Below are 27,429 nucleotides of genomic sequence, written 5' to 3' on the forward strand. Positions count from 1 at the left end.
ACAAGCAAAGAGGTAGGAGCGCACACCAATAGTGGGGAGGTCCTGACCACGGGAGATAAACTTGAACAGAAAAGTGAGGTCGGACAACTCGTAGTCACAATGCAAAAACTTTATTTTAAGATGACCAACGTTTCGGCAAAGAAATGCCTTCTTCAGGGTATGTATTTTATAATGTTGCCAAGCAGGGGCAGTTTTCATGTCATGCCTCATATTATCATATTAGAAATGTTTGCAGAGCGTGAATAAACCGTCTCATTTACCTGGTCCATGACAGCATTGAGCTCCTCTATCTGAGCGGGCTCCTCTATGCTCGGGGCTTCCTCCTCCTCCAGTCCGTCGGTGCCCCCTTGCTTCTCCTCGTCCTGCGCCTCCTGCTGCTCCTCCGCTGGGGCATCCAGGTCGATGCTGTGCAGGGCCTGGATGTACGGCCGGGCCACGCGTGGAGAGATGGCCTCGGAGGGCGACGGCTCCTGGTGCAGCACCACAAACTCCTCCACCTTCTCTCCCGTGCCCGCCTCCACCTCGAACATGTCCTGGATCGTTCGCTAGTCAGCACAGAGTGTTGCACGACACACCGAGTCAATGACACGTGATACATGGACTGCTGCATCACACATGTTACACTAACACAGTGCAAGGCACTGTGTTAGGCAAGGTACAGTTGGGTGCCACCGATATTGTCCCTTATCATTTGATCCATTTGATCATTTGATCATTTGATCCAGTGTGTAACTAACATTTGAAGTGAACAGAGCTCCTGACCTGTCTAGTTGAGTAAGTAGCATTATTTTGTATTTTAGCAAACTGCTGGTAGTGTTACTCTAAGTGCTTTTGTATTAGTATTATATTATTAGCTTGTGTGGTAGTCAGTAGTTTATAGTTGTATTGTTTGTGTTCAAACAGTAGGCTAGTAGACTAGTTTAATTAGTTTCACCCTGTAATAGGCCACTTGATAAGTAAGTATAGCCCACTTGATTTCCTTGGGAAGTGTGAAGTGAGTGGTTTAGCCAGCACTCCTGGCAGACGATTAGCAATCAGTTGGAGTGGCCTTATACCACCAGCTGAAAGCGTCAGCTGTTAAGCGGCGGCCAGGCGGACAAAGGCCAGGCGGACAAAGGCGACAGGCGACTTTGTCAAAGTCCGACTTCGTCACTGAACGATAAGCTGTATCATTGATTAGTGACATATATAGTAGTGTGATAGATATAGTAGTGTATTGTAGTATATGTTTAGTGATCTACAATGTGTTTTCTTCCTATTCCTGTCCTCTCTTCTTCCTGGCGGTCGCACAAACACTGGGTTACACCCAGATGTCGCGACACAACTAATCTCATCTATCCTACTTAGGCCTGTCAGTCGATTAAAATATTTAATCGCGATTAATCGCATGATTGCCCATAGTTAATCGCAAATTAATCGCATATTTTTTATCCGTTCTAAATATACCTTAAATCAGTGGTTTTTAAGATTTTTCATATCAAGGTCCATTATTTATTCTGCATTTGAGCCACGGACCACCATTTGATGACATTTAGCCTTCCAGACCCAAACTAAAGAACTGTATTGATGAGAGAGATAACAGGCTGTATGTTGATCAAAATAACATTTTTTCTAAGTTCTCTAATTGTGTAGACTTCTTGTAAATTAACTTTAAGTAATGCATTTGTTTAACAATTATTCAACTCTTGAGAGTTAAAGATCTATAAGGGTTCATTTGGTTACCAACCCTCCATCATTTAGCTGTGGGCCACCTGGAATCCCCTCAGGGACCACTGGTGGTCTTTTCAAGTTTTAAATACTCAACATGGGAGAATGCTTGCTTTATTGCAAATGCCATGGAAGGGGGAAACAAAATCATAAACTCAACACACACACACACACACACACACACACACACACACACACACACACACACACGAGAGCCCCTGCCCCTCTCTCCTGCAAGTCAACATTAGCTTTAGCACTCATTAGCATGGTCTGTGTAGCATGATTAGCATCAAGCTTCCACAACTAACTAACTATGTTTGTCAACCAAAACTGCCAGAGTTTTGCTTTTGCCCAATGCCCACTTCAAAGAGCTTCTGATCTAACACATTGTGAAGCAAATTAATTAATAACGAGCCGAACGGAGGCATTCAGCCTCTGCTCACAGCTCAACTGTGCGCAGCCCTATAGTACTGACGGTCCGGAGTCCGGACTGAGTGTGGGAATGGTAGAGAGAGAGTGGGGGGGGGGGGGGATGAGAGAGAGGCGGGGCTATTGGAATCTGCCTGCCTGCATTCAGATGCATGCGTCTCTCAACCGTTCTGTCAAACTTCACCGTGCGTTAATCGCGTGTTAATTAAATTAACGCCGTTAAAAGGACGTTGAGTTAACGCACGATTAACGCGTTAACTTTGACAGCCTTAATCCTACTCTTTCAACTCACGTCGAGCAAGTGGTAACGGGAGGGCTTTGGAATTGCCACTCGGCTGTGGTGGAAGGCAAATCTGCTTTCATCTCAGCCTACGCATCCTTGCTCTCCCTTAACTTCCTTGCTCTGACTGAGACCTGGATCAGACCAGAAAACACTGCTACGCCCGCGGCTCTGTCAGATGTGTACTCTTTCTCTCACACTCCCAGAGCCGTGCGGACAGGTGGTGGGGCTGGTCTGCTAATTTCCAGAAAATGGAAATACTCTCCGGTTTCACTGTCACAATTCTCTCCTACCTCATTTGAATTTCATGTGGTCACTGTTTCTCATCCAGTCAGGCTCACCATTGCAGTTGTTTATCGCCCACCGGGCCCTGCTGCTGGCTTCCTGGAGGAGCTGGACCATCTAGTCTCCCACTTCCCTGTCGATGGCTCTGGATTCATCCTTCTGGGTGACTTCAACCTCCCGACTGAGAAGCAGCTAGACCCACTACTTTCGTTTCTCGCCGCCTTTGACCTAGTTATTTCCCCATCTCCTCCTACCCATGAGGCGGGCAACCAACTGGACCTGATCTTCACCAGAGGCTGCTCTATTGCTAACCTGTCTGTCACTCCTCTTTCCAGTGAAAAGGGTAAGAAACTCTCTGATCACTACTTCATGTCCTACTCTCTCTCTCTCTCCTCTCCCCCCTCACAGCCCCTCCCTACCCACATGATTTCCTCGCGTCACAATCTTCGCTCACTTTCCTCCACTGATCTTTCCTCTTCTGTTCTCTCTGCTCTCCCTGCCCCTGAATCCTTTGCTCTTCTATCCCCTGATACCGCCACAGATCTTCTTTTCTCTACTCTATCCTCTTCTCTCGACCATCTCTGTCCCCTCACCACCAGGCCTGCACGCCAAACTCCACCTGCCCCCTGGTTGTCGGACTCAGTGCGGACTGAGAGACGGAGCCTGAGAGCGGCTGAGCGCAAATGGAGAAATGGCAACCTCCCGGAGGACCTTCTCACCTTCCAATCTCTCATTTCTACTTTTTCCTCCTCTCTATCAGCTGCTAAAGCTGCTTTTTTCTGCACTAAAATTCAGGCTTCTGCTTCCAACCCTAAAAAACTCTTTGAAACTTTCTCCTCTCTCCTACAACCACCACCCCCTCCTCCCTCCTCGTCCCTCCTCCCTGACGATTTCGCCAACTTCTTTGACAAGAAGGTGAACGATATCCGATCCTCCTTCCCTTCTCCCCCGGCTGGTGCCCTGCGCACTACCCACACCCGTCTGCCTGCCACCCCCCCCTCTCTACCTTCATCTACTCCTCTTCCCCCCCCCATCCCCTCTCTATCACACTTCTCTCCCCTCTCCCCTAACGAGGTCCTTCTCCTTGTTACCTCTAGTCGCCCCACCTCATGCTCTCTGGACCCGGTCCCATCCACTCTGTTGCAGTCTATTGCACCTGAACTTCTTCCCTTCTTAACCCACCTTATTAACACCTCTCTGACATCTGGCTACTTTCCCTCTACTTTCAAGACTGCCAGAGTCACCCCCCTCCTGAAGAAACCGACACTTGACCCCTCTGAGATCAAGAACTACAGACCGGTTTCCCTTCTATCCTTCCTATCTAAAACTCTCGAACGTGCTGTCTTTAAACAACTGTCCTCCTATCTCCACCAGAACAACCTCCTGGACTCCAACCAGTCTGGTTTCAAAGTGGGTCACTCGACAGAGACTGCCCTGCTGGCAGTGACGGAGTCGCTCCATGCCGCTAGAGCGAACTCTCTCTCCTCCGTCCTGATACTCCTGGACCTGTCTGCAGCGTTCGACACGGTGAACCATCAGATCCTCCTCTCCACCCTCGAGGGGATGGGTGTCTCAGGCTCTGCACTCTCCCTGTTTGCATCCTACCTGACGGGTCGCTCCTACCAGGTGATGCTGAGAGGGTCTGTGTCAGAACCACACAGGCTCACAACTGGGGTTCCCCAAGGCTCGGTTCTGGGTCCTCTTCTTTTCTCTCTCTACACTACATCTCTGGGTGCTGTCATCCACTCCCATGGCTTTTCCTACCACTGCTATGCCGATGACACCCAGCTGATCCTCTCATTCCCCCCCTCTGATACCCAAGTGGAGGCACGCATTGCTGCTTGTCTGGCTGACATCTCGGCGTGGATGTCGACAAACCACCTGAAGCTCAACCTGGACAAGACCGAGCTGATGTTCCTCCCGGGGAAGGGCTGTCCGCACCGAGACATGGCCATCACCATTGATAATGCTGTGGTGACCTCAACTCGGACTGCGAAAAATCTGGGTGTGACCCTGGACGATCAACTGACGTTCTCGGCAAACATCGCATCAGTGACAAGGTCCTGCAGATTCCTCCTCTACAACATCAGGAGGATTCGCCCCTTCCTCACGGAGAAGGCAGCCCAGGTGCTCATCCAGGCTCTCGTCATCTCCCGCCTGGACTACTGCAACTCCCTCCTTGCTGGTGCTCCGGCATCTGCCATCAGACCTCTGGAGCTTGTTCAGAAAGCTGCGGCTCGTCTGGTGTTCAACCGCCCCAAGTTCTCCCACACAACCATCCTTCTCCGTTCTCTACACTGGCTCCCCGTAGCGGCCCGCATCCAGTTCAAAACCCTGGTGTTAGCCTATAGGGCAGTGAAAGGAACAGCTCCTTCCTACCTCCGGGCTATGGTCGATGCCTACACCCCTGCCCGACCACTTCGGTCTGCCACCTCGGGGCGACTGATTGCCTCGTCACTCAAGGGTCCTTCTGGCCGATCCACACGGTCACGACTCTTTTCTGTTCTGGCCCCACAGTGGTGGAATGAACTCCCCACTGATGTTAGGACAGCAGAGTCACTGCCCATATTTCGCCGCAGGTTGAAAACCCACCTCTTCAGGAAACACTACCCTTCCTCTCTGCCTGACCTACTTGTTGTTAACTAGTTGTACGAACGCTTGTTTTCTATTATTGTATTGTTTATTGGATCTTGTTTAGTCGATACACTTAATTGTTTTAGCTCATGCTCATTTGATTTAGCTATTTTGTCTCATCTGGTTAAGGAAATAGGTAGCTGATATATTGCACTTTTACCTTAGCGCTAGGTATACTCTTGGTTGCTTGTTTTTGCAGAAAATGCACTAAAGACTTCTGGTGATTAGTAGTTTTTGTTCCCTACCTATGTTGAATACACTTATTGTAAGTCGCTTTGGATAAAAGCGTCTGCTAAATGACTGTAATGTAATGTAATCCATTTAGGCCTGACCTCAAAATTTTAAAAAATCCTTCTAAATCCTCCAGTTTTCTGAAATAAATATTTTCACGGTTTTTCAAAAATAGCAGACCTACAAGCTCGTAGCGCGCCACTCGGTGGCGCGCCATGAGCTTGTAGATCTGCTATTTTTCAATAGCTAAATTATAACATAATGTTTAAAACACCAAAAGGGGTTCCCGCCCAAAATGGGTTAACTGTCCTTTTGCGCAGATCACGCAAACCTCAGCAAAAAGAAAAGGACAATATCGATGGCCTCCAACTGTATACGATCTGCTGTAAATTATAAATATAGATCAACATGTACATATTCAATTTTCACAGTCCAATTAATAGTAATAAATGTGGATTTTGTGCAGTGAAGGGAACAATGCTCTTTGGTGAACATGACGTGCAGGGACAGGGCTTCTGTGAGCTCATGCTACCTGTGTGAGGAAGGCCAGGGTGTAGTCTGTGCCCTGGGCAGCCACCTCCCTGATCAGGTCCTTTGTGCCATTTTTCAACAGCTTCTCTTCAATGGAATGACCACTTTCCAGCCTGGAGGAGACAGTAATTTAATTGTTACCTCACAAATGCAACATTAGGTTCTGCCAAGGAAGGTAGATGGTATATATAAAGGCACATTCATTCCATCATAAAAGGATGTCAACACAAACAAGTAGAATGCTGGATATCTCACCCGTGACATTAATGGGTGTACAAAGAAAACAACATGAAGAGTCATAATATTAGATTAGATTCAAGATGGATTCAGTCACCTATATATGTGTATATCCTTTGAGCGTCCAATCTTGTCGCACCACTCCTGTGTGCGTGCATCCATACTGGGGTTGAGGTCAGTGTCGTAGAAGATGATGGTGTCGGCATCAAACACTGTCCCCACTGTAGAGCAGCATCGGTTGGTCAGGATGCTACAGAATACCTGCCTGTTCCTGTTAAACCTCTTCATATTCTCCTGAATGGAGGCAGAGGAGAAAGACATGTTTATATTGAGACAAAAATGTAGTCACAGTAGTGCAGGGCAATACGCTAAAAAGGGCCAACAATAAGGACCAAATGTTGAGCACTGCTACAGTGTGTCTCCATGTTATCTACAGTGGGCCTATGTGGTAATTCATCTGAAACTGTTTTGAACTAGAAAGATGCAATCCTGCAGAATTGCGAGTGTGATTGCATTTCTCTCCAGGAATATTGTTCAATTAGAAGAGTTGAGTTGTGTATGTATGTCACTGTATACGTATACTGTCAGTCAGATGAGGGCAAAGCGCAGAAAGGAGTGTGTTGGCTAATTTGACACATTCATTCACTGCAATCACTATTCTTACAAACCAGCAACACCGGGTCTAGTTCACTCTGCTTAAAGACCCAGGAAGACAGGAAACAAATTTGAACAAGTTGAAAATGGTTAGTTGATTCTAGACCGAAGCATTCAGGAATTGACAGGACAGTTCATGTGGCAATGCAAAGCGTAGCAGAAAAATCACACCCGTGTGAACTGAGTGGTGTAAGGTCTTATAGCCTGATCAGCTGTGGTCTGACGTAATGTCTGACGTAATGAAATCACACCCGTGTGAACTGGGTGACCATAGCAACCATGCTCATTTTTTGAGCACAGACAGACAGACTAACAAAGCCAGTCGTAGGAGTGGTTTACACCACTCAAAAAGTACAAGAAGAATATAAAAGCCCATCAGACAGGTTGTTAACAGAAATCAATTGTCTGCATCTCTCGAGCCCTGGAAGGAACAGCATCCAACAGGGAGGGAAGAGAGCAAAGTAGTCTGTCCCTTATGTAAAGCCAGAAAACACTGCACTGATCATAGGAGGTGCTGGTGTTAGAAAGGGAGAATAGAAAGGCAGGGCTGTCTATGAGAGAGTGAACACCCTAATTGTTGTGCAAATATTACCCATTATGCACAGTGTCTTTGTACAGGATTTGATGCCCTGTTGTACTTTATTGTCAGTATGTCTCAGCATGGCATCAAGACAAACCTTTGTCCCGTCTATTGATTAATTATCGTCTATTACATTAATTCCACTTGGCAAATCAAAGCAAACAAAGTAAACATTCTTGCTTAGAGCTCATCCGATTGGTTAATGCCTCTACCTGTCGTTCTTCGGGGTCGAGGCTTTCATCCACACGTATGTAGGTGAGCTGTCTGTGGTCTAGGAAAGCCTCTAGGATGTCCAACATCTTCACCATTTGGGTGAATATGAGGACACGGCGGCTCTCTGACCTCAGCTTCTGGAGCAGAATGGCTAGAGCCTCCAATTTACCTTTAAGAGAGAAAAAGCTGTCAGAATGCAGTCAATGACCCTCATTTGTCAATGGAGTGTAGAAACCAGCGCAGGAATCATCTTACGACGGGCTCATGTGTGATTTATCAAACATTAATCGTATCCTTTCGAACAAAGCATAATAATGGACATGTCTGCAGCGCTGGACCGATTGTGATTTAGATAATACAACCCTCTTTCAGAGGCGCGTCCCTGTGAGTTCTTCTGTGAAGCCAATAAGAAAGAACAAATTCTCGAAAGTTACCCCTTCAATCATATCAGTGGAGTCACAGTCACACACACATATTTGGATACACAAGTGGCCCTGAGCGGACACAAATATGACCTCAATCGTAACAGCGCAAGTCCAGTTAAACAAAAGAAAAAGTGTCATATAGGCAGAACAATGCGGTGGAAGAAAATCACTGATGTGGAGATACAGTAGAAATGTACTACTAGTGAAGACAAAACGTCTTGCCAGATATCATTTTAGAATGAGTTCCCGACATCCCGTCCCTCCCTCGCACAGTCCCGAGTTGGGACCGTTATATCCACGGCTCCCTTGGAACTTCCAATGGCAACCCAATAATAATAATAAAGCAATTTTGTGCACGTTAAATGCGTGTTATTATGTCACATGTTAACCCTGTGATTACAACTACCTATTTGCGTTAAGGATACGCAGGGTTATGTTAGATGTTCAGTTACATCCTATTAAGTGAATAGTGGCTGCTACATAATGTTTAGACGCCAGTCAGATTGTCAGACATGTCTACAACGGAGAGGTACACGCCCCGGAGACCTGATTTGAGTGTACCATACGCTCAAGTCAAAGTGACGATAGAATGATACATGTGAATTGTATATAATGTGGCATGGAGCCCTAAGGATTTTACTAAGCTGACCTGAGTCCATCTGCATTAACTGCAAATCAGGGCAGTGGAAGAGTCGGCTAGTTGCAAGACGGCGGATATCCGCGTTGTGCAGGGCAGTAGCCTCCTGGAGCCTGCGGCTGAAGGACTTCTGCTCCAGGCTGTAGGGAACTGGGGGATTGGCTGCGTACAGCTGAGGCTGAGGGGCCACTGCTGTAGGGATCACACAAGACAACCTGGAAGATGGACAAAGAAAGATCACATTTAGGGCTGTCACGATTTCAAATTCAAGTTGACGATCATTGCGATTAACTATTTAATTGTGTTTTTTTATTGAACATTGGAAACGTTACAATTTGTATTTCGGTTTGCCTTTTAGGCTTCGAATCACAAATTACACAGGGCAGCTATGACAAAGACATCACTGACACACAATATTTGATTATGTGATTTTCTTTCCAAAAAAATTACAAAATAGCGGCAATAGTTGATCTACAAGCTTACAAATCTATTTCTGCTATTTCTTAAATAATGTATGGACATTTTTCAACATGGAAACGATTGACGATTATGCAAAAAATAATTGTGATTATCTCAAATAATTGCGATTAGGCGATTATATAATAACTGTGACAGGCCTACTCACATTTGTGACATGGTAAATAATACAGCATCATTTTCTTTGAGCAAAGCTCCTCTGAGGTTAAGTAACAAGCTGCTCTCCGCCTAGGGAGTATTCCACATGAGATAATAAGATACCTCTTGACGAGGTTGTTGCCCGACTCCAGACGTGCGTCGGAAGAGAGCAGAGCCGATTGGAGGTGAGTGGTGGTTCCCACAAATGTGTGCTGGGCCCTCAGACAGCTCTCCCTGCCCACCCACCTCCAGCCGCCAGCGCTGTGGGCAGTGTGGCCAGGCTCTGTGCTCACGGCACAGGCCTGGAGGAGGTCGGAGCCGTACAGCACGCTGCGGCTGCAGCGCCGCTCGTTGGCCGCAAACAGCTGGCTTAGACGCTCCTTAATTTGGCGGATTTTCTCCTCTGAAGTCTCCTGCACGAGAAAGACCGAAAAAATGTATTAACCCATTCAGGCCTGACGTCGAAATAAAAAAAACGTTCGCTCTGAAAGAATATAAATTCAAAGATTTGTGCCGCATTTTTACGATTTTTCAAAAATAGCAGACCTACAAGTTCATAGCGCGCCACTCGGTGGCGCGCTATGAGCTTGTAGATCTGCTATTTTTCAATAGCTAAAGTATAACATAATGCTTAACCCAAAATGGGTTAAAAGCTATAATATGACACAGATGCGTCCTCAGGTCTAAATGGGTTAAGTGCCACACACAATGTGATCTTTCATTGGAGCGGTGCATGATTTTCCTCACACAACCTCCAACTCTCTCAATATTAATCTAATTATCTTTCAAGTATGCTGACAATTAATCAGAATTAGAATAAGCATTAAAAGGAGTAATTCCCCCCCCCCAAATTACTTTATTTCTATTATTTATTTGTATAAAATTCCTTTAGTATCAGAGCTTTTGATGACAATGTACAGACCTGGGGGGCAGCAGGAGTTGCAGTAGTAGGCCTGTTGGAAGCCGCTGTGGCATTGGAGGTCACACCTAGACCTATACAGAGAAAAAAATAGTTATGTAGATATTCAATAAATGTGATTGCTGATGGTCACTCAATTATAAATAATCCATTATTATTATTACTATTATATTATATTTTCTCTATTACTACACCTACTTATTACTATTATGAACTGTTGGCCACCAAGTAGTGTTACATTCTTGCAAAATGATTTAGAATCACTGTAGGCCACTCGTACACACCTGGCTGCCGTGTGTGAATCAGTGATTTGGAAGAGGCTGTGTAAACCATAGATATATATAAACACTAGATGGCTCAAGGCGGAGTTTCTGACGTCGTTCACCCGGCAGCCATCTTACTTCGGGGCTACAGTACAGTATGTTCAATGGCAGCTCAAACAGAAACAGTCATAACTCGCTCAAATCTTGACGGATTTACAAACGGGTTGGTTTATTACAAACGTTGTCAACGTGGCTATGATTCAGGACGCTTATCTGCTTAATTTATGTTTTTTATATGAACGTCGTATAAAATCATATACGTATGCGGACGTCTCTGACGTTTATAACAAACCAAACCGTTTGAAAATCGGTTGAAAATTGAGCAAGTTATGGTCATTTAAGAGTACATGCCCCATAGACACAATGTTATGTGTCCCGAGGTAAGATGGCCGCCACGTAACGACGTCGCTCTCCATTGGCCAACAGCGCGGGTGAGCTATCTAGAGTTTATATATATCTATGGTGTAAACCCTGTCGTTAGCTCACCTTGTTGGGGGGAGGAGGTGGCAGGTGGAGGGGGAGTTAATGTGGCGGAGGCATTGGATACAGGGACAGCTGGTGGGACTGTCTGCATGACCATGGGGCCCTGAGGCCTGAGGATCTGCTGACCAGGGGCCGACACGATCTGCAGGATGTTTCCTACAACCACACAACACAAGTATTACATATTATGTCAGGGTATCTGCGTGCACACTTCTAAAATACAAACGTAATGACAATTATGGCTGAAGATCTGGACAAATGTTCATATCTCAATATTGATGGCAAATGTCTCAATATCGTTTTTTCCTCTTTATTTGGCCATCTTGACGAAGGCACATGGAAATGAGAACAATCAAAAACAGTAATTAAAAAAACATGCTTTTATTTAACTGATAATTACTGAGAATTGATTTACACTTAGTTGTGTGACACTGGTGCACATAAGAAATTGTTGATCCACATGCTCACGTGTCGTGAGTTTGTAGATCGGCCATTATCGCTGCACGTGACAGTGACATGCAATGCAACCAAGTATATGCATCAAGTTAGATGAAAACAGAGACAGTTGAAAATAGTATGACTGTGGGGTGTACATTACCGAGAGTACCTTGGAGCTGCAACGGTTGCCCCGTTGTGAGCTGTCGCAGCTGGCTAGGGGACAATGTGAACTTATTGCCCTGGAACTGAAGGGTGACGGGGGTCTCTGGTTGAGAGATTCGGTTCTGACCGCCGGCTATGTTGGCCAGCTGGGCGATCTTCACAACATCTCCACCTTCAACAGGACGCAAGGGCACACATAGAGACACAATGGACGTACATGCCTCGTTAAACACAAACGGACTACAAAGATCCATACATTGGGCTCTATATAGAACAATAACATATACAGTGTATTAGTCATAGGGTGAAAAACGAAAGGGAGAAGACATGCAGAACCAAGGGTGGGTTAAATCGGTGGAGTGAGCACAGCTGCCCTCCACGACAGAACCATAGCAGCTCCTATTGAGGGAGAAACAAAATGAGATGGCAAGCGGTGGCTTTTGAGAGAGAATGTCCCGTAACCACGGGGTCATGGGATCGACCCCTGCAATGAAAAATGTCTGTCATTTGCCACGTGCCTTGCCAATCTGAACTTGAGCAAGACACTGAACGCCCTCCCGGTTCCCGCACACCCATTAAACTCAGGATATGACTAGAGCTTCAGCAAAAATGCCTGAAACATAAAATGAAAACAAAAGATCCTCAGGTGAGACAGAGTGCCTGAAACAAACACATTCAGTTAAAGGAGTGAGTTGTGCTCTGCTGCCTTTTCAATAGCAACACACTAACCACCGGTAAATAGGTACAATGATTTATCTTCAAATTGCAAAGGAACGATATTTAGAGCAATCAACACTTTTTTCTCTTTGATTTATTTATGGTGTGTTATTGAAAAAGCTTTCTCTGTTCACATCTGAGGCAGGGAGTGGTCTGGTCGACAAACTAGTGCATGCTTTGCAGCTTGCCCTCAGAATGAAACTATAAACCTCAGTAAATACACAAAGAAATATGAGAACCAAAGCATTGGGATTTCTTCCTTCAGCCCGGCTTATGCAAAGAGACAAAAGAATATTAGTAAACTGGATGTGTTGGGGAGGGGGGCAATATTTAAAGAAAGAGGGAAAGGGATGTAACTGGGGTTAAAGTATGGAGCGGTGGTGGTGGTGTAAGCAGGCTTTTCTATTGTGGACATGCAGGTTTGAAGAGAGAAACTGAGGAGGACCGAGGCAACGGAGAGGCTGCTGATATGGCTACAGATTTCATAGCGTCATTCTTTTTTATGTCTGATTATTTATAATAGTATTATGTTATGGCAGCCATTAACTGAAACATCAAAACTACCACAGCACCAGTGTACTCGCTCAACTGCTACATGTACATACATAAGGTACATAAGATGTTGAAATAGAAAGTGGCTATATCAACTTCTAGCAAGGTTATTTGCTAGCTACTGTTTTATGCATTTGTTGAGGAACAATTAAGTCTTTATACAAACATCATTGGACATTTCTTTAAAACACAAGCCTGTAAGACTGAAACACACATCAGCAGTGTCCCAGAGAGAGGCCTCATTTCAGAGCAGTCCGTTCTGCTGTGCCAGAAGTGGAGGGTGAAAACATTGAGAAGGTAGGGGTGTGCAGGGGAAAGGGACGGGAGGTCAGGGGAGGAGGCCACTTACTAGGCAACCGTGCCTGGGCCTGGGATGTAAGCACCAGCCTCTGGGACAGTAAGCTGGGCTGGATGGCATGGCCGGGGGCTAGGGCTGGCCTGCTGACCTGTGCTATGCCAGGCTGGCTGATTGAGCCCACTACTGCCCCAGCCAAGGCCTGGCCCAGAGCCAGAGGGGAAGTCCCCAACACATGCTGCCCAGAGGTGGTGTGATGGCTGTTGTTGTTGCTGCTGCTGGTAACAGTAGCCTGGGCTCTCTGAGAAGCTGTTCCAACTGCTGTGAAGTACAAGGGAATTTGGCAGGGGCTGTCTGTTAAGGCTGACTACAATATTCAGGTCAATCAGTCAGTGTGTCTGTTAAGGCCGACTACAATATTCAGGTCAATCAGTCAGTGTTTCCTCTAGATTTGTCCAGTAGTGATGGGACAGTGTCTAAAAGATGTCAGCTTGATGTCGGCACAAAACATAAAATAATACAGGCCAGTAAAAAACAGACACAAACAAAATGTAAGAATGTAATCACTGTACAATTACTAACGACATAACAAAAAAAAGAAACACTGCAGACAGCCCTGTTGCATGGTAGCCAACATAAAACTGAAACTAGACTTGTGATTCTGTGGTGTATAAGCTGTGTTCTGTGAAAATATAGCCTGCCGTGACGTTTCAACTATAGTGTTTGGATGTAGGATTGTACATGATGTCATTGAAAACAAACAGGAAACCCCATATTAAGAAATGCATGTTAATGACAATATGGAAAAATGCAGTGAATGCATATGCATGGCAGGGTAAATGATGTGCATTCACTCTCAGCACAATACACTCATGCAGCAATACATTAAACACTGTAAACATTTCAAGCATAATAAAATGTGGATTTCACAGCCGACCATCATCAAACATTCGGGAAACCTTTCGTTGTGGCCGTTAAGTTAGTCTTAAAAGAAAGGTAATGTCTGCACACATTACCTCGATTCAAACAAATGTAATCAGGTTACAGTATATGATATGAAACCCTTATATAGGCCAATCAATTAATGTGTGTTCCAAGATTGTAATGTCTTAACCGTTTTGTTTTATTGCGCTCAACCCTTATTTTGAAGAGCCAAATATCCGTAACCGGATGTTACAACCTTTTAAAACTTTTTAACTAGTTTTTCTAATAAAAATGTCTGTACTAAAATGTCTGTAAAGCGACTTTGGGTACCCAGAAAAGCGCTATATAAATCGTATGTATTATTATTTATTATTTACAATGACATAATGCTGTGTGTAGTGTCTTGACCGGTTGTTGTTCTCTCGGTCGGTGGTGAAAAAACCCGACTGCGAGTATCACAGCGCCTGCTGTCGGCCGTTGAAAAACCTTGTTTTCACCAGAAACGACATTCATTGCGCCGATTTGGAGATACAGGCCACTGAAAGCAGCACATAGAGTGCAAGTGGATGCGCACGCATCTTCAAAATGGCCGCAGCCACTGTCCCACTTTGACTGTTATGCTAACGAGCGGCAGCTAACGATTCGATCGGATCAAAACATGGATTAAAGAATATAAACCCTGGAAAACGTAGGCTACGGTTCTGGCAGGCTGCACGACTAAATTAATCCTACGGTTACTACGGTTCTGGCGGGCTCCGTGTTAACTTCATCTTACGCAGAAATTGAATTTCATCAAATAAATTATAAGTAAAGTAAACGATAGCAGATTAATTTGTTAACATAATCACCATTGTTCTTTTATTAACTTATTTTCATCATACTTATTAAATAATCTCCATGAATTGCCATTTTACTGTCTTCCATATAGACGCCCTATCAGACGACATCACACTGCTACACACCAGCCTGCGTGCGCCGCGCGCAGGCTGGCACCACATGAACCTCACCTCTCATAAGATACAATGGAAAAGTTCTTTCACTCACGTGTAAAAATGCCTCATCAAACTTTCAGATGCCGTTTTTCTTCCAGTGTGGAGGAAGAATGATTAGGATTTGTATTGTGATCTCTCGCACTTGAAATATATAATCCTTGGTTCCTGTTGTGTGTGAACAATATTAGTAATTCAAAACAGTCATCAAAGCCACACCTACAGTCGCTGTCATAAGAACGGGAGGAGCGCTCATTATCACGGCAGCAGAGCCTATTTGTGCACGTGCAGGTGCAGCCCATCAAGCCTAATTTATGCTCCGTCCCGTGATGGTGTCACGCACACGCAGACCACTAAGCTCACAACAGTCGCATCCGCGACGTGAGCTTGTATATCAACTATTCTCTGCACGCAATACTGTTGCGCAATGAAGTATACATGTCTCCTAGGGTGCACCTCACTAGCAAACACACAAGAGGAGGTTGAATGGACTGAGACCAGCACTCCTCAAAACAACAGGTTTGGAGATCTTTTGGGAATTTCATGATTACATGAAACAGTCATCCATGCGACTAGTCTCAATGTTTGTCTATAAAGAAGTGTATAGCTGTGGATCTGTGTGCAATTGGCATGGTGGTATGGTCTTACCCTGGGAACTGGTGGTAGTGGAAGTGGTGGTGACAGGGGACTTGCCCCTGGACTGGGATGGCTGTGTGGTGGTGACAGCAGAAGCAGCAACAGCAGCTGTAGCAGCACTGATGGTGGTAGAAGCGGTGGAGGTGGTAGGAGGACGTTGGCCTGCACTACCAGTAATTGTAACCAGACGACCCTCTGGCTTTGTGCCATACTGCACTGGCTGAAATAACCTGGGGGAACAAACAAGAAGCTGTGTCAGAGGTATGAATGATATCTGTTAAGGCCCTGACACGCTTCAAGCTTCCTTGATACGAGTGTCACCGACTAGCAGTAATGTTAGCAGCCCAGGGTTACAAAAGGTTTGGAACCTAGTGCTGACCTCATAGATTTGATCTTGCATGGCTTAGGCCGAGGCGGTGGATCTGGAGCGCTGTGGATCTCCTCTATGAGCTGCTTGGTGACCTTCAGCTTGGGAAGAGCCTCCTCAGTATGATATCGAGTCAACCTGTTCTCATTGCTGATCAGGTCAAATATGGATAGGTCCACAGTCTAGAGAAGAGAGAGAGATGAGGATAACTCAGGAATGTGCTATGAGACAGTAACGTGAATATATAACACAATAACAACTCTGCCAACAAAGTGCTTAATTACTACTACCAAGCCTAAAGAATGAAAAGGCAATGCACATCATTTATTCCCCCCCCCCCCCCCCCCCCCCCCCCCCCACATGCTACATACGTGAGGTTTCGTATACAGTTGGAGGCCATCGATATTGTCCTTTTCTTTTTGCTGAGGTTTGCGTGATCTGCGCAAAACCCCTTTTGGTGTTTTAAACATTATGTTATAATTTAGCTATTGAAAAATAGCAGATCTACAAGCTCATAGCACGCTACGAGCTTGTAGGTCTGCTATTTTTGAAAAATCGTGAAAATATTATTCCAGAAAACTGGAGGATTTAGAAGGATTTTTTTAAATTTTGAGGTCAGGCCTAAATGGGTCAAATGATAAGGGACAATATCAGTGGCACCCAACTGTATGTGAGGTTTCGTATATGTATGTATGAGGATGGCATCACCTTCCGTGGGTCATTCTGCAAGGCTCCTAGTACCAGTGATGGGGTGTCGTACTGTAGAGAGGAGGAGACATATGAGCTGCCCGTCTCTCTGGGGGCCACCAGGTCTGGGTGATTACACACCCGCTGCAACTGCATCAGGACCTGGAGCACACTGACAAAGTGGCCCGTCTTCAGCGCCTCCTGGGCTCTGAGGGGGAACAGAGGTAGGAAATATACAGGGGCAAAGGTCAGAAATTGTAAATCAAATCAATTGCAGTTGCTAGGTCAGGTTAAAACTACAATCCATTAATCATCACTTATTTTAATGAATAAAATGTTAACTAATCTGTAAGGTAGAGCATGTTACACAATATAATTAGCACATATTATGCAGTGGTTGGAGGTGGTCTCTGTACAATATTGTGGACCCTGGAGTTGGGTAGGACATTGTCTGAAACTACACCTCCCGAAATCCGAGACAGGAAGCTGGCATCTGTTCGTCATTTCCACAACTGAATTATTGTAGCTTAAATGTAAACCAAAGTGTTTTCTTCAAAGTCATGCCATTCATGGTCCCGGAGAAGCCCTCTCTCACCCTGATTGAGTTAGAATGTCCTCGTACAGGTTCTTCTGTCTGCTGGAAAGTCGGCATTTGAGGATGTGCTCATACTTCTTCGGGAGCTGTTTCTCCACATCCCTCTTAGAGCGCCTCAGAATGAAGGGCTGAATCATCTACAGTCAGAAAAAGAAGATATTTCAGCCAATTGTAGGAGGATTGGTTGAATGTTTGCCACTGCATTCCATGTGTTGCCCTTGTGTGACAGCAAGATCCTCACAAAGTATTGACAGTATGTGGGGGACATAAACAATTGTGAACTGAGCAACTGACTGAATATTGGGGTCAACGAGGGATAGTTAGACCGGTCCAATACTCACCCTGTGGAGGCGGATGACCAGTTTATGGCAGTAGTCCTGGTTCTGGTCGGTGCCGGCTTTGACAGGGAAGTCAGAGTAGGGCCTGGTAATTCCTGGGAGCAGGAAGTGGATCATGGTCCACAGCTCTTTCAGCGTATTCTGTAGAGGAGTGTTGATAAGCAGTATCCTCTGCTCACTGAAAGACAAGATCATGATGATGACAATCAACATTATTCATGGTCTGATCAGCATGTTAACCCATTGTGGGCGGGAACACCTTCTGGTGTTTTAACACTTTGTGCGCCCACGCAAATGTGGGTGAAAATCACTTTCACCTAGACAATCCATTCATTTTGTTTTAATTCAGCTGACTGTGGAGACACATGCTGGAACTTTTTACTTTTAAATGTTTTATAGTTTCTGAGTTATTTAATTTAAACGCCCAATGCATTCTCAATGGCGAAAACACAAACTTTGGCACCACGTATATAAAAAAAAAAAAAACATTGTTATGATTTTTTTTGTTTAAAAAAGACCTGAGAACTGATTCGACAAATCTCTTCTAAATCATAAACAAATCCTTTTCATGTCAAGGACCCCCAGAATTATCTGAATTTGGCCACGGACCCCCATCTAAAAATATGTCGTTTCAGGGACGCCCCAGAAGCAAAGACTTCAGTTAAAAACGTTCGCTCTGAAAGAATATATATTCCAATCTTGCGCCACATTTTCACAATTTTTCTAAAATAGCAGATCTACAAGCTCGTAGTGCTGCACTCGGTGCCGCGCTATGAGCTTGTAGATCTGCTATTTTTCAATAGCTAAAGTATAACATAATGCTTAAAACACCAAAAAGGGTTCCCGCCCAGAATGGGTTAACCATGTATTCAGTAATGCTGAAAGATCAAAACAAATTTACTTCAGACTACATCATGGCTAAAGGGCTTTCCATCCCCACTGACCTTTTGAGGGCAAAGACGGTTTCCCAGTGTTTCTCTGACATGTTTTTGATAAGCTGCACCTCATCCAGCACCAGGTGCCTCCACTTTCTCCTCAGAAAGTGGCTCTGGTCCTTCAGCAGCAGCTTATAGGAGGTCACGCACACATGGAAGCTGTTTGCTTCTCCCCACCACTAGGGGAAAAAACAACAACAACATTGACCGTATTTAGCCTCGCCTAGTTCTGAAAGAAATACCATTTCAGTATTCAGAGCTGAGTGAGTGAAAGTTCAAACTTTACTGTATTAATTGTGTACCTTTTCTCATATGTTGGTTGGTTAGATGAAGACATAAAACATTTCAAATAAATTCAGTAAAATAAAGTACCATTCTTTTGGACCGGCGCTCCTGTCTATTGCCCAGGTAGAGGAGGATCTTGAGGCCAGGACACCAGCGCTTGAACTCCATCTCCCAGCTCAGCAACTTACAAGTTCTCACCACTATGAGGTGAGGCCCCCAGATTCCTTTGGACAAAACCAGCGTCCGATCATGGAGAAAGTCATTCACAATCAAATATGCATTTATGACAATTGTCCACCACTTAGTGCTTAGTGTCTAATTTTGTCTTACACAAACAATAAATTCCCATTGCCAATGAATGGAGAATTTTACATCATAGTGTCTGAGTAAATAGGCATAGTGTCTTTTTAATGTCATGTACGACGATAAGAGCGCCCCTCACTTCACACGGGTTTTCCACAGAATCAAATGTTTTATGGTCATGATTCACCAGGAGCGAGCCACTGCTATGCCCTATTGACATCATTTTTAAACTGAGACGTACCCTCTTGACCGGCCAAATGTGCCAGGTAAGCCACCGTCTGGACGGTCTTGCCCAGGCCCGTCTCATCAGCCAAGATGCCATTGAGGTGCTTCTTATGGAGGTTCGCCAGCCAATCCACACCAATCTGCTGGTACTCTCGCAGTGAGCCATGCAATAGAAAAGGAGCTGGGCTGCGGGTCTACGAAACAACACAAAGAAAAGATATATGTGGGTTAGTGTGGCCCGTGGTAACAGAAAGGTTGGGAACCTCTGCTCTATACAGCATAGGATCTGTACCAATTTGCATCTTCATCCCCTAACATCTATCTGCAATATGACTTACAGCAGAGGTGGTCCTGGCGCTGCCCTTGGGCAGGATGACTTCTGTGGCAGCTGCCACTTCGGCTATGTCCGTAATGGGTTTGCCATCAGAGTCCGTAGAGCCAGATTTGTCTGTCCCACGATACTGGTCCACACTGAGCAGGGAGTCAATTAGGACAGCTGCGTGGAGACGGTGGTCATCAAAGTCCATCTCTGGAAAAGAATCAAGGATTAATCAGGAAGAGCACCAGTTTGGTGATGATGAGTTTGAGGATAAACATCCATTGAACATAAAGGATGGTATTTAGATCATAAGCACACCTTCAGTCTTCTCCATATCATCTTCATCAGTCTGTGGACTTGGCTGGGGCCATGCAAAGTTATCAGCATAGGCCCCAGCATACTGTTTCACCAAGGCATCGAGAGGCATTTCAGCTGAAAGATAAAATAATCACACTCATGTGAAGTGCATTAAACAAACATTAAAAGTCCATAGACTTGGCTGTACCATATGACCCTGTGCTGCACCATGTGCCCCTCAAAAACGACGACAGGCAGGGCTCAAAATTGATATTTTTGCGGGGCGATAGCGCCTCCTATTCCCAGCTTTGTTGTTTGCGTGTGGACCCCATAGCGATGATTTGATTGGCCGAGCACGGAATTGAGATGATTTGATTGGCTGTATCGAGGATTAAAAAAAAATCACACCCGTGTGAAGTGAGGAGCGCTCTTATCATCAAAGATCATCTTATTCCGGCCAATCTATTTGTATACTCCCCTTCGTCATCAATGTTTGTGTTTACACAAACACTCAAAATTGTCCATTTATTGTCAATGGGATTTAATGATTGTGTAGGACAAGGTTGGTGCACATACACCAAACGCTGGACATAGGAGGGGTTATCGCCCCTCAAAAACGAGGACAGAAAATTGAGGATGCCACAAGTGATTAGCCGGTTTGGACTTGAGGATAAAAATGCAAAAGGTTATTAGTATTAAAAGGTGAAAGTAGCCTTAAAAACGTATGCTAAATCAACACTGGGACTTTACGCAATATCCTGAGGGCAGGATTTCCATTTTTTCTTTCTGTCAATCTTCCATCTATCTCACCAAGGCACTGAACGTCTCCCTCTACACCGATATGAATGACATCTTCCATCTATCTCACCAAGGCACTGAACGTCTCCCTCTACACCCATATGAATCACATCTTCCATCTATCTCACCAAGGCACTGAACGTCTCCCTCTACACCGATATGAATCACATCTTCCATCTATCTCACCAAGGCACTGAACGTCTCCCTCTACACCCATATGAATCACATCTTCCATCTATCTCACCAAGGCACTGAACGTCTCCCTCTACACCCATATGAATCAATCTTCCATCTATCTCACCAAGGCACTGAACGTCTCCCTCTACACCGATATGAATCACATCTTCCATCTATCTCACCAAGGCACTGGACGTCTCCCTCTACACCGATATGAATCACATCTTCCATCTATCTCACCAAGGCACTGGACGTCTCCCTCCTACACCGATATGAATCACATCTTCCATCTATCTCACCAAGGCACTGGACGTCTCCCTCTACACCGATATGAATCACATCTTCCATCTATCTCACCAAGGCACTGGACGTCTCCCTCTACACCGATATGAATCACATCTTCCATCTATCTCACCAAGGCACTGGACGTCTCCCTCTACACCGATATGAATCACATCTTCCATCCATCTCACCAAGGCACTGAACGTCTCCCTCTACACCGATATGAATCACATCTTCCATCTATCTCACCAAGGCACTGAACGTCTCCCTCTACACCGATATGAATCACATCTTCCATCTATCTCACCAAGGGACTGAACGTCTCCCTCTACACCGATATGAATCACATCTTCAATGTGTTTTATTTATTCACTTCGAATATATAATCTTTTATATAATAAGAATCTTTACTGTCCCGAAGGATATTAGTCTTTGTGTCTCTCCCCCCCCATCTCTCTCTCCGTTTCCTGTCTACCTTACTGTAATCTATCAATAAAAGTCAAAAAGGCCCCCAAAAATATCTTAAAAAAATGTAGCAGAGCCGAACGCCAACATAAAATGTTATATGCACACTTGTATACTCATTCTATAATAAATATTTGTTCAATCTATTAGTTATCTGGCTGAATTTCTATTTATCTTCTCTCCACACAATTTCTGCTTGTAATGGGGGGAAGCCAATTATTTCCATTAGACAGTTCCATGTTTGTTTAAATCCTAGGCTTTAGATGTTCCTTTTACTTGCTCATCAGACTCATGCTTGACCCACACTTAAAACGTGACACAGCGACAGATATGCTGTGTCGGTTTGTTGTATCTTTTGTAGCCGTCAGTGTTAGGGAGAAGAAACAGCGGAAGATCACACAGAAAGCGCTGTAATGTCTGAGCAGTAGTGATGTCTCTACTATGCTGTGTGTCGACAAACTCCAGTCCACATTACATACTTTAGCACCTACTTTCCTAAATACAAAATAAGTTGCAAGAAAACAATTATTTGACCTCGCACAAAGTCAGCCACAACTCAGGGGTTAAAAGCAATGAAGGTAGGTAAGAATATTTCAGGAGAAAAGATAGTACCATCTTTGGCCAAGTCTGCCAACTCTGCCTTCTGGTTTAATTGTTCCTCCATGGCCTCTTGCTCCTCTATGGTACTCTCCTCATCTGGTACTATAAGACAAGGCAGACACATAGTAGTGAACAACTGTGACTGTGACTGCGAGTAGTAGAAAATAATAGTACATACAATCACAGGATATTTAAAAGTACAGGTTTGGAATTTTAAAGAAAAAATGATGGTCCAAACCACACGCATACCTTCTTCATCAAGCAATGGACTGCATTTTCTTTTCCGGCTTGAGGCTGGCAGATCCTGTAAAATGACATCATCATCAGTATGTGTCCAAGGTATAATGGGTACACTGCTAGTGTGATGACCGAACTGGTCGGTGGATCACCTACCTCTCTGTCAGCTTTCGCTCCTGTTGAATGAGCAGGTCCTGAAAAAATATAACTTGTAGTTAATAGCCAAAATCAAAGGGCAAACCTGAGTAAGGATCATAAAATGTTTTAAATTACCCCCCACAACATACAAATCATAAAACATAAAGAAATCCATGAATACCAAATAGTCAGTGACTTCCTGCAGTTGGCATTACATGTATTTGTCTAGCAACCCCTTCCTCAAAAAAATTACAAAGCATACATCCAGACATTTCTCCAAACAAAATTGTAATAATTTCTAATAGAAAGCATTGTCAAAGAGGCTTACCCTTGGCTGAGGCTTTCTGTAAGCTGAGCACTTTCAATCTTTTCTGATAGATTTGAAACTGGAGTTTAATTTCCACAACCTGAAACATTCAGTACATCTGTAAGACCATTGCCCATTGATCGTAATTCAATTGCAATGTCGTGTTTTCAAACATATAATAAGGACATAGCCTACTTGTTCAATGTTGGACCAGAAGAACTCCACCTCCCGGGCAACGGTACTGGCGATGAGGCGAAGATGCATTTCCTCCTCTTTCTTAGTCCTCTCTTCAGTCTTCCTCTGTTCTTCATGGTAACGGGCACAGGTACGAACCAACTAGAGTGAGGACACATTAGAAAGGTAAGGTACAAGACCATAATTAAAGGTCTGTTATGTATCATTTGTACCACCACCACCACCACCACCACCACAGGGATTCTGCCAAACCAATTTAGCCTAGACTCATAACACAACACACGTACACCCTCACATAAGAGCGTGCACTGGCGGGGCTCGATAATCATCATTACCATTACATAACATAATGAACATACAAGACATGTAAACAGCTTATGAAGCCTTCCGTATGAAAGGACGTACTCTTTGTTTGTTCCTTATGTCACATTCAAAACAGCAGTGCCAGCATGATGCATGTACGTTTATGGAATGGTCAGTGCGGCCAGCCAGCGACCCCCCAAAATAATTAGGCGACTCTCCGAGGGGGTCGTGGCCCATAGGTTGAGAACCCCTGCCCCCTAAGACTAACTTATTTCCTGCATGAAGCCCTGCACTACCAACATACTCCAAATAACATTTGGACAGTCTTGGTACCTTCTTGGCAGCAGCCTCTTTCCACCTTCTCTCCTGGGCAAAGTCAGCTGCCATCCACTGCATCTCCTCCAGTAGGTAGTCCCAGTGGGACTTTGGTCGTGAGGCCTCCATGAGCTTGGGCAGCCTGCTGGCAGACCACTGGCCCTCCTTCCTGAGCTCACACATACGCTGATGCACCTGACTCTCCTGGTGGAAGAGACAATATAGGTACACAGTTGTGAATTCAATCCATTGTACACAACATCCCGGCATTGTCTAGAACAGGGGTTCTCAACCCGTGGGTCGCGACCGCTCGGGGGGTCGCCAAATTATTTTAGGGGGTCCCCAAATTATTTTTAAAAAAAAAGTATTTTCACGATTTTTCAAAAATAGCAGACCTACAAGCTCGTAGCACGCCACTCGGTGGCGCGCTATGAGCTTGTAGATCTGCTATTTTTCAATAGCTAAATTATAACAATGCTTAAAACACCAAAAGGGGTTCCCGCCCAAAATGGTTTAAGGTTATTGTAGCAGTCAATTTATATTGGGGGTCGGGAGGGGGCGGGGCGGGGGTCCCGAAACATTGCCAAAGCATTTCCGGGGGTCCCCGGCCAAAAACGTTGAGAACCCCTGGTCTAGAAGACCTTGATGGAGGCTTCTGTTTGCTGAAAAGCATTTGTTTTGATAATGTTTTATTATTATTCATGTAGTGCAGCTTTTCACTCATTTACAAGTCAATCCAAGCACAACAGCATCACAGGATAATCACACCACCGGTGTGGTAGTATTAGGCCGAACAGATAAACAAAGTAGCCTTCCTCTATTAGTGTGGCTTGATATAAATAAACTTACCATTTTGGCCTGCTCAACCTGCTTATCGTGGGAGGGGTCCTGTGAGGATTGCATGATCGGGTTCTGGCCAAAGCCCCCAATCTTGACTGTTGAGGTTCCGTTGGTCCCAGCCATTTTGGACTGTGAGCCTGGGTTTACGTTGGACCCCGGAGGCCGGAGTGAAGTGGGAGTGTGGGTTGACGGGACAGAGTTGGTAACAGATAGTGGGGCAGGAGACATGGAAGACACGGACAAGGAGTTGGTCATCATTCTCTGGACCGGTTGGTTGGACTCTGTGCCAGGACGTGCAAGAGCCACCGTCTGAGGGAGGGAAGAAAACTATGAATTGACATGTTTACACTTGTTCACATGTTCACATTTTATACATAAACTGTAAACATAAAGTGTAAAGTCAAGAGAGGGGATGCCATGCAGCAAAGAGTCTTGAATCCCATTCGAACCCATGCCAGGTGCAGGAAGGCCTTATTTGGTGGTATACACATTAAATTAAGGGCAAGTGCAACTTTGGTAGCACACAATGAGAGCCGCCTGTTGGCCGAAAGTGGTATGGCGCTTGGGTACCGGTGATTTTCAGGCTATTCCACTAAGATGGCTTCCATCTTGGATGCTAAAGCAAAGCATCAATGCTAGCGAGATAAAATCAGGTCCATCCTTGCTCTAGAAAATGCCAATGTTCCCATCACGCTCACCGGATAATCAGAATCAGAAAAGACATCCGAACATCGCCGATTAGTTCAAAACCACGGACAGCGCATTCGTTTCCGAGACTAAAACAGAAGTTAACGTGGTTGGTCATACAGAGACGGTGCGGGTGGGGCCCTAGCAACGGTGCATAGCAACCGGAGTGGTTAAAAAAAATGGAAAAGAGCAAAGCAAGCTCATAGCGATATCAAACGCCTCAAGACGAGCCTACTCGTCAAAAGCACCCTGCGCATTGTGCAAACTGAATTAATCAGGAGTCGAGTATACCCGTCAACGGGATGAAATGTAAACAAACATACCACAATTGCGACCAAGAAAAATAAATAAAAGATAATCTAGATTTATGTATAATACATGGCAGAAGAGGAAAAACTAGACAATGACATATTTAGACAAGTATGGTCCAATAAATAAATAGACCAAACCAAATGTCCAATTTGGGACAAGTACAGTATTCGTGGATTGTTTCTTTTAGACTCACCGCCTGTCCTGACATGGCCTGTGGCTGTTGCTGCGCCTGCAACTGGATGTGAAGGCCAGGTTGCATCTGTTGCTGGAGTTGGGCCTGGAGCTGAGTGTGGGCGTTTACCGATGCCAAGATCGCCCCGGCCGCCTGCACTTTCCCCTGGGCCTGAAGCTGACCGGCAGCCTGGGCCGAGGCCTCCACCAGCTGAGATTGCTGAGAGAAAGTCATGGACATGCCAGCCATGGGGAGGGAACCTGGTGGTAGCCTGCCTGGCAACTGGGGAGGAGGGGTGTGCAAACTGGCGGCGTTCTGCACCGGAGGCCCTTTGGATGTGTCATACTGCTGGTTCGGCTTCTGTCCTGCAATTTGGACTGATTGGGGGTTTGGCGGCATTCCGCCTGGGGCGCATTAATCAAAGAGGGCAAACAAAAAAGGATAAAGAATAAGGAGGAGAGGGGGCAAAAGAAAACAATGAGGTTATGATCAAATCTTGTTTCCCAAGTTAAAACTTCCTCCAATAGAATGACTTGCTTACCTATAAAAACCTGCAAGACCCTTTAGTACATGGTCATTTGACAACTGAAAATCACACCTAAAATAGGCTCTGTGCACAACTATAGTCCCAGGTTCCCCGAATGGGCTCAATGGGGCATAGCTTTTTCCTGTTCCATTACCCCACAGCCTCGTTTGATTGGCTCGGCAGCAGATTTGGACCAGAAACAAATATGAGTGTCATATCCGTTTCACGTTTCAAATCTGCTGCCGCCCAATCAAATGAAGCTATTGGAAACTGAACAGTAACATGAAACAGTTGTGCCATATTCTCAAAACGTGGAACTACAGTTAAGCTTTAGGTAATAGTACAGCTCCTCAGGACCTGGCTTTAATGAACTGGATGTATTGTATGAGTCAACAGCAGTGAACTACCACCTGCTGATTGAAGAGTGGTAAACTAATGAAAATCATACAGAAGAAAATGATTACAGAAGAAATGAACTAAAAGTGATAGTCTACATGTCAATAAAATACAATAAACAATACAATAAATATACAATAAAATACTTTGATTAATGCAAAAAAATAAAATAAACATTTTATTTCAGATGTTGAGAGCATGTGCTTCAATACATCAAAAACTAGGCATGCAATTAACAGAGCTTTTTAGAGACATTTGGGAGAAGAAAAATAGAAATGTTCAGGAAGAAAATGAATAGAAACTATTTAAAGTAAAGGACAGGGGAAGAAGGTAGGGAAAAGGAAACAGCAAACACTCACAATAACACTATGTTCAGCATGCATGAAGCATGAAGCAATGTATTTCTAGCAATATGAATGCACATGAATGCCT

At 44.8% G+C, this 27,429-nt stretch overlaps 1 protein-coding gene across 12 annotated transcripts in view; it reads right to left on the reverse strand.

Annotated features, from left to right (window-relative positions):
* Positions 1 to 27,429, reverse strand: part of ep400 (E1A binding protein p400) — a 44,549-nt gene that overhangs the window by 12,605 nt on the left and 4,515 nt on the right. For 4 of the 12 annotated variants that reach the window (XM_079516497.1, XM_079516499.1, XM_079516500.1 and 1 more), the window contains exons 5-32: positions 26,097 to 26,479; positions 24,914 to 25,213; positions 24,083 to 24,268; positions 23,447 to 23,587; positions 23,273 to 23,351; positions 22,963 to 23,000; positions 22,819 to 22,873; positions 22,582 to 22,671; positions 20,269 to 20,382; positions 19,970 to 20,160; positions 19,648 to 19,825; positions 19,191 to 19,327; positions 18,828 to 18,997; positions 17,887 to 18,061; positions 17,546 to 17,682; positions 16,972 to 17,158; positions 16,276 to 16,445; positions 15,909 to 16,126; positions 13,402 to 13,668; positions 11,782 to 11,958; positions 11,187 to 11,339; positions 10,381 to 10,451; positions 9,582 to 9,871; positions 8,856 to 9,058; positions 7,781 to 7,950; positions 6,432 to 6,628; positions 6,099 to 6,210; positions 261 to 545 (exon numbers count right to left, since the gene is read on the reverse strand). In XM_079516497.1, coding sequence (XP_079372623.1) covers positions 261 to 545; positions 6,099 to 6,210; positions 6,432 to 6,628; positions 7,781 to 7,950; positions 8,856 to 9,058; positions 9,582 to 9,871; positions 10,381 to 10,451; positions 11,187 to 11,339; positions 11,782 to 11,958; positions 13,402 to 13,668; positions 15,909 to 16,126; positions 16,276 to 16,445; positions 16,972 to 17,158; positions 17,546 to 17,682; positions 17,887 to 18,061; positions 18,828 to 18,997; positions 19,191 to 19,327; positions 19,648 to 19,825; positions 19,970 to 20,160; positions 20,269 to 20,382; positions 22,582 to 22,671; positions 22,819 to 22,873; positions 22,963 to 23,000; positions 23,273 to 23,351; positions 23,447 to 23,587; positions 24,083 to 24,268; positions 24,914 to 25,213; positions 26,097 to 26,479 — 4,874 coding nt within the window. The remainder of the gene's footprint in view (positions 1 to 260; positions 546 to 6,098; positions 6,211 to 6,431; positions 6,629 to 7,780; positions 7,951 to 8,855; positions 9,059 to 9,581; positions 9,872 to 10,380; positions 10,452 to 11,186; positions 11,340 to 11,781; positions 11,959 to 13,401; positions 13,669 to 15,908; positions 16,127 to 16,275; positions 16,446 to 16,971; positions 17,159 to 17,545; positions 17,683 to 17,886; positions 18,062 to 18,827; positions 18,998 to 19,190; positions 19,328 to 19,647; positions 19,826 to 19,969; positions 20,161 to 20,268; positions 20,383 to 22,581; positions 22,672 to 22,818; positions 22,874 to 22,962; positions 23,001 to 23,272; positions 23,352 to 23,446; positions 23,588 to 24,082; positions 24,269 to 24,913; positions 25,214 to 26,096; positions 26,480 to 27,429) is intronic. The other 8 variants (XM_079516494.1, XM_079516502.1, XM_079516495.1 and 5 more) reach the window with 5 other exon arrangements.

The sequence above is a fragment of the Electrona antarctica genome (assembly GCF_951216825.1).
Source record: "Electrona antarctica genome assembly, chromosome: 12".
Classification (NCBI taxonomy): Eukaryota; Metazoa; Chordata; class Actinopteri; order Myctophiformes; family Myctophidae; genus Electrona; species Electrona antarctica.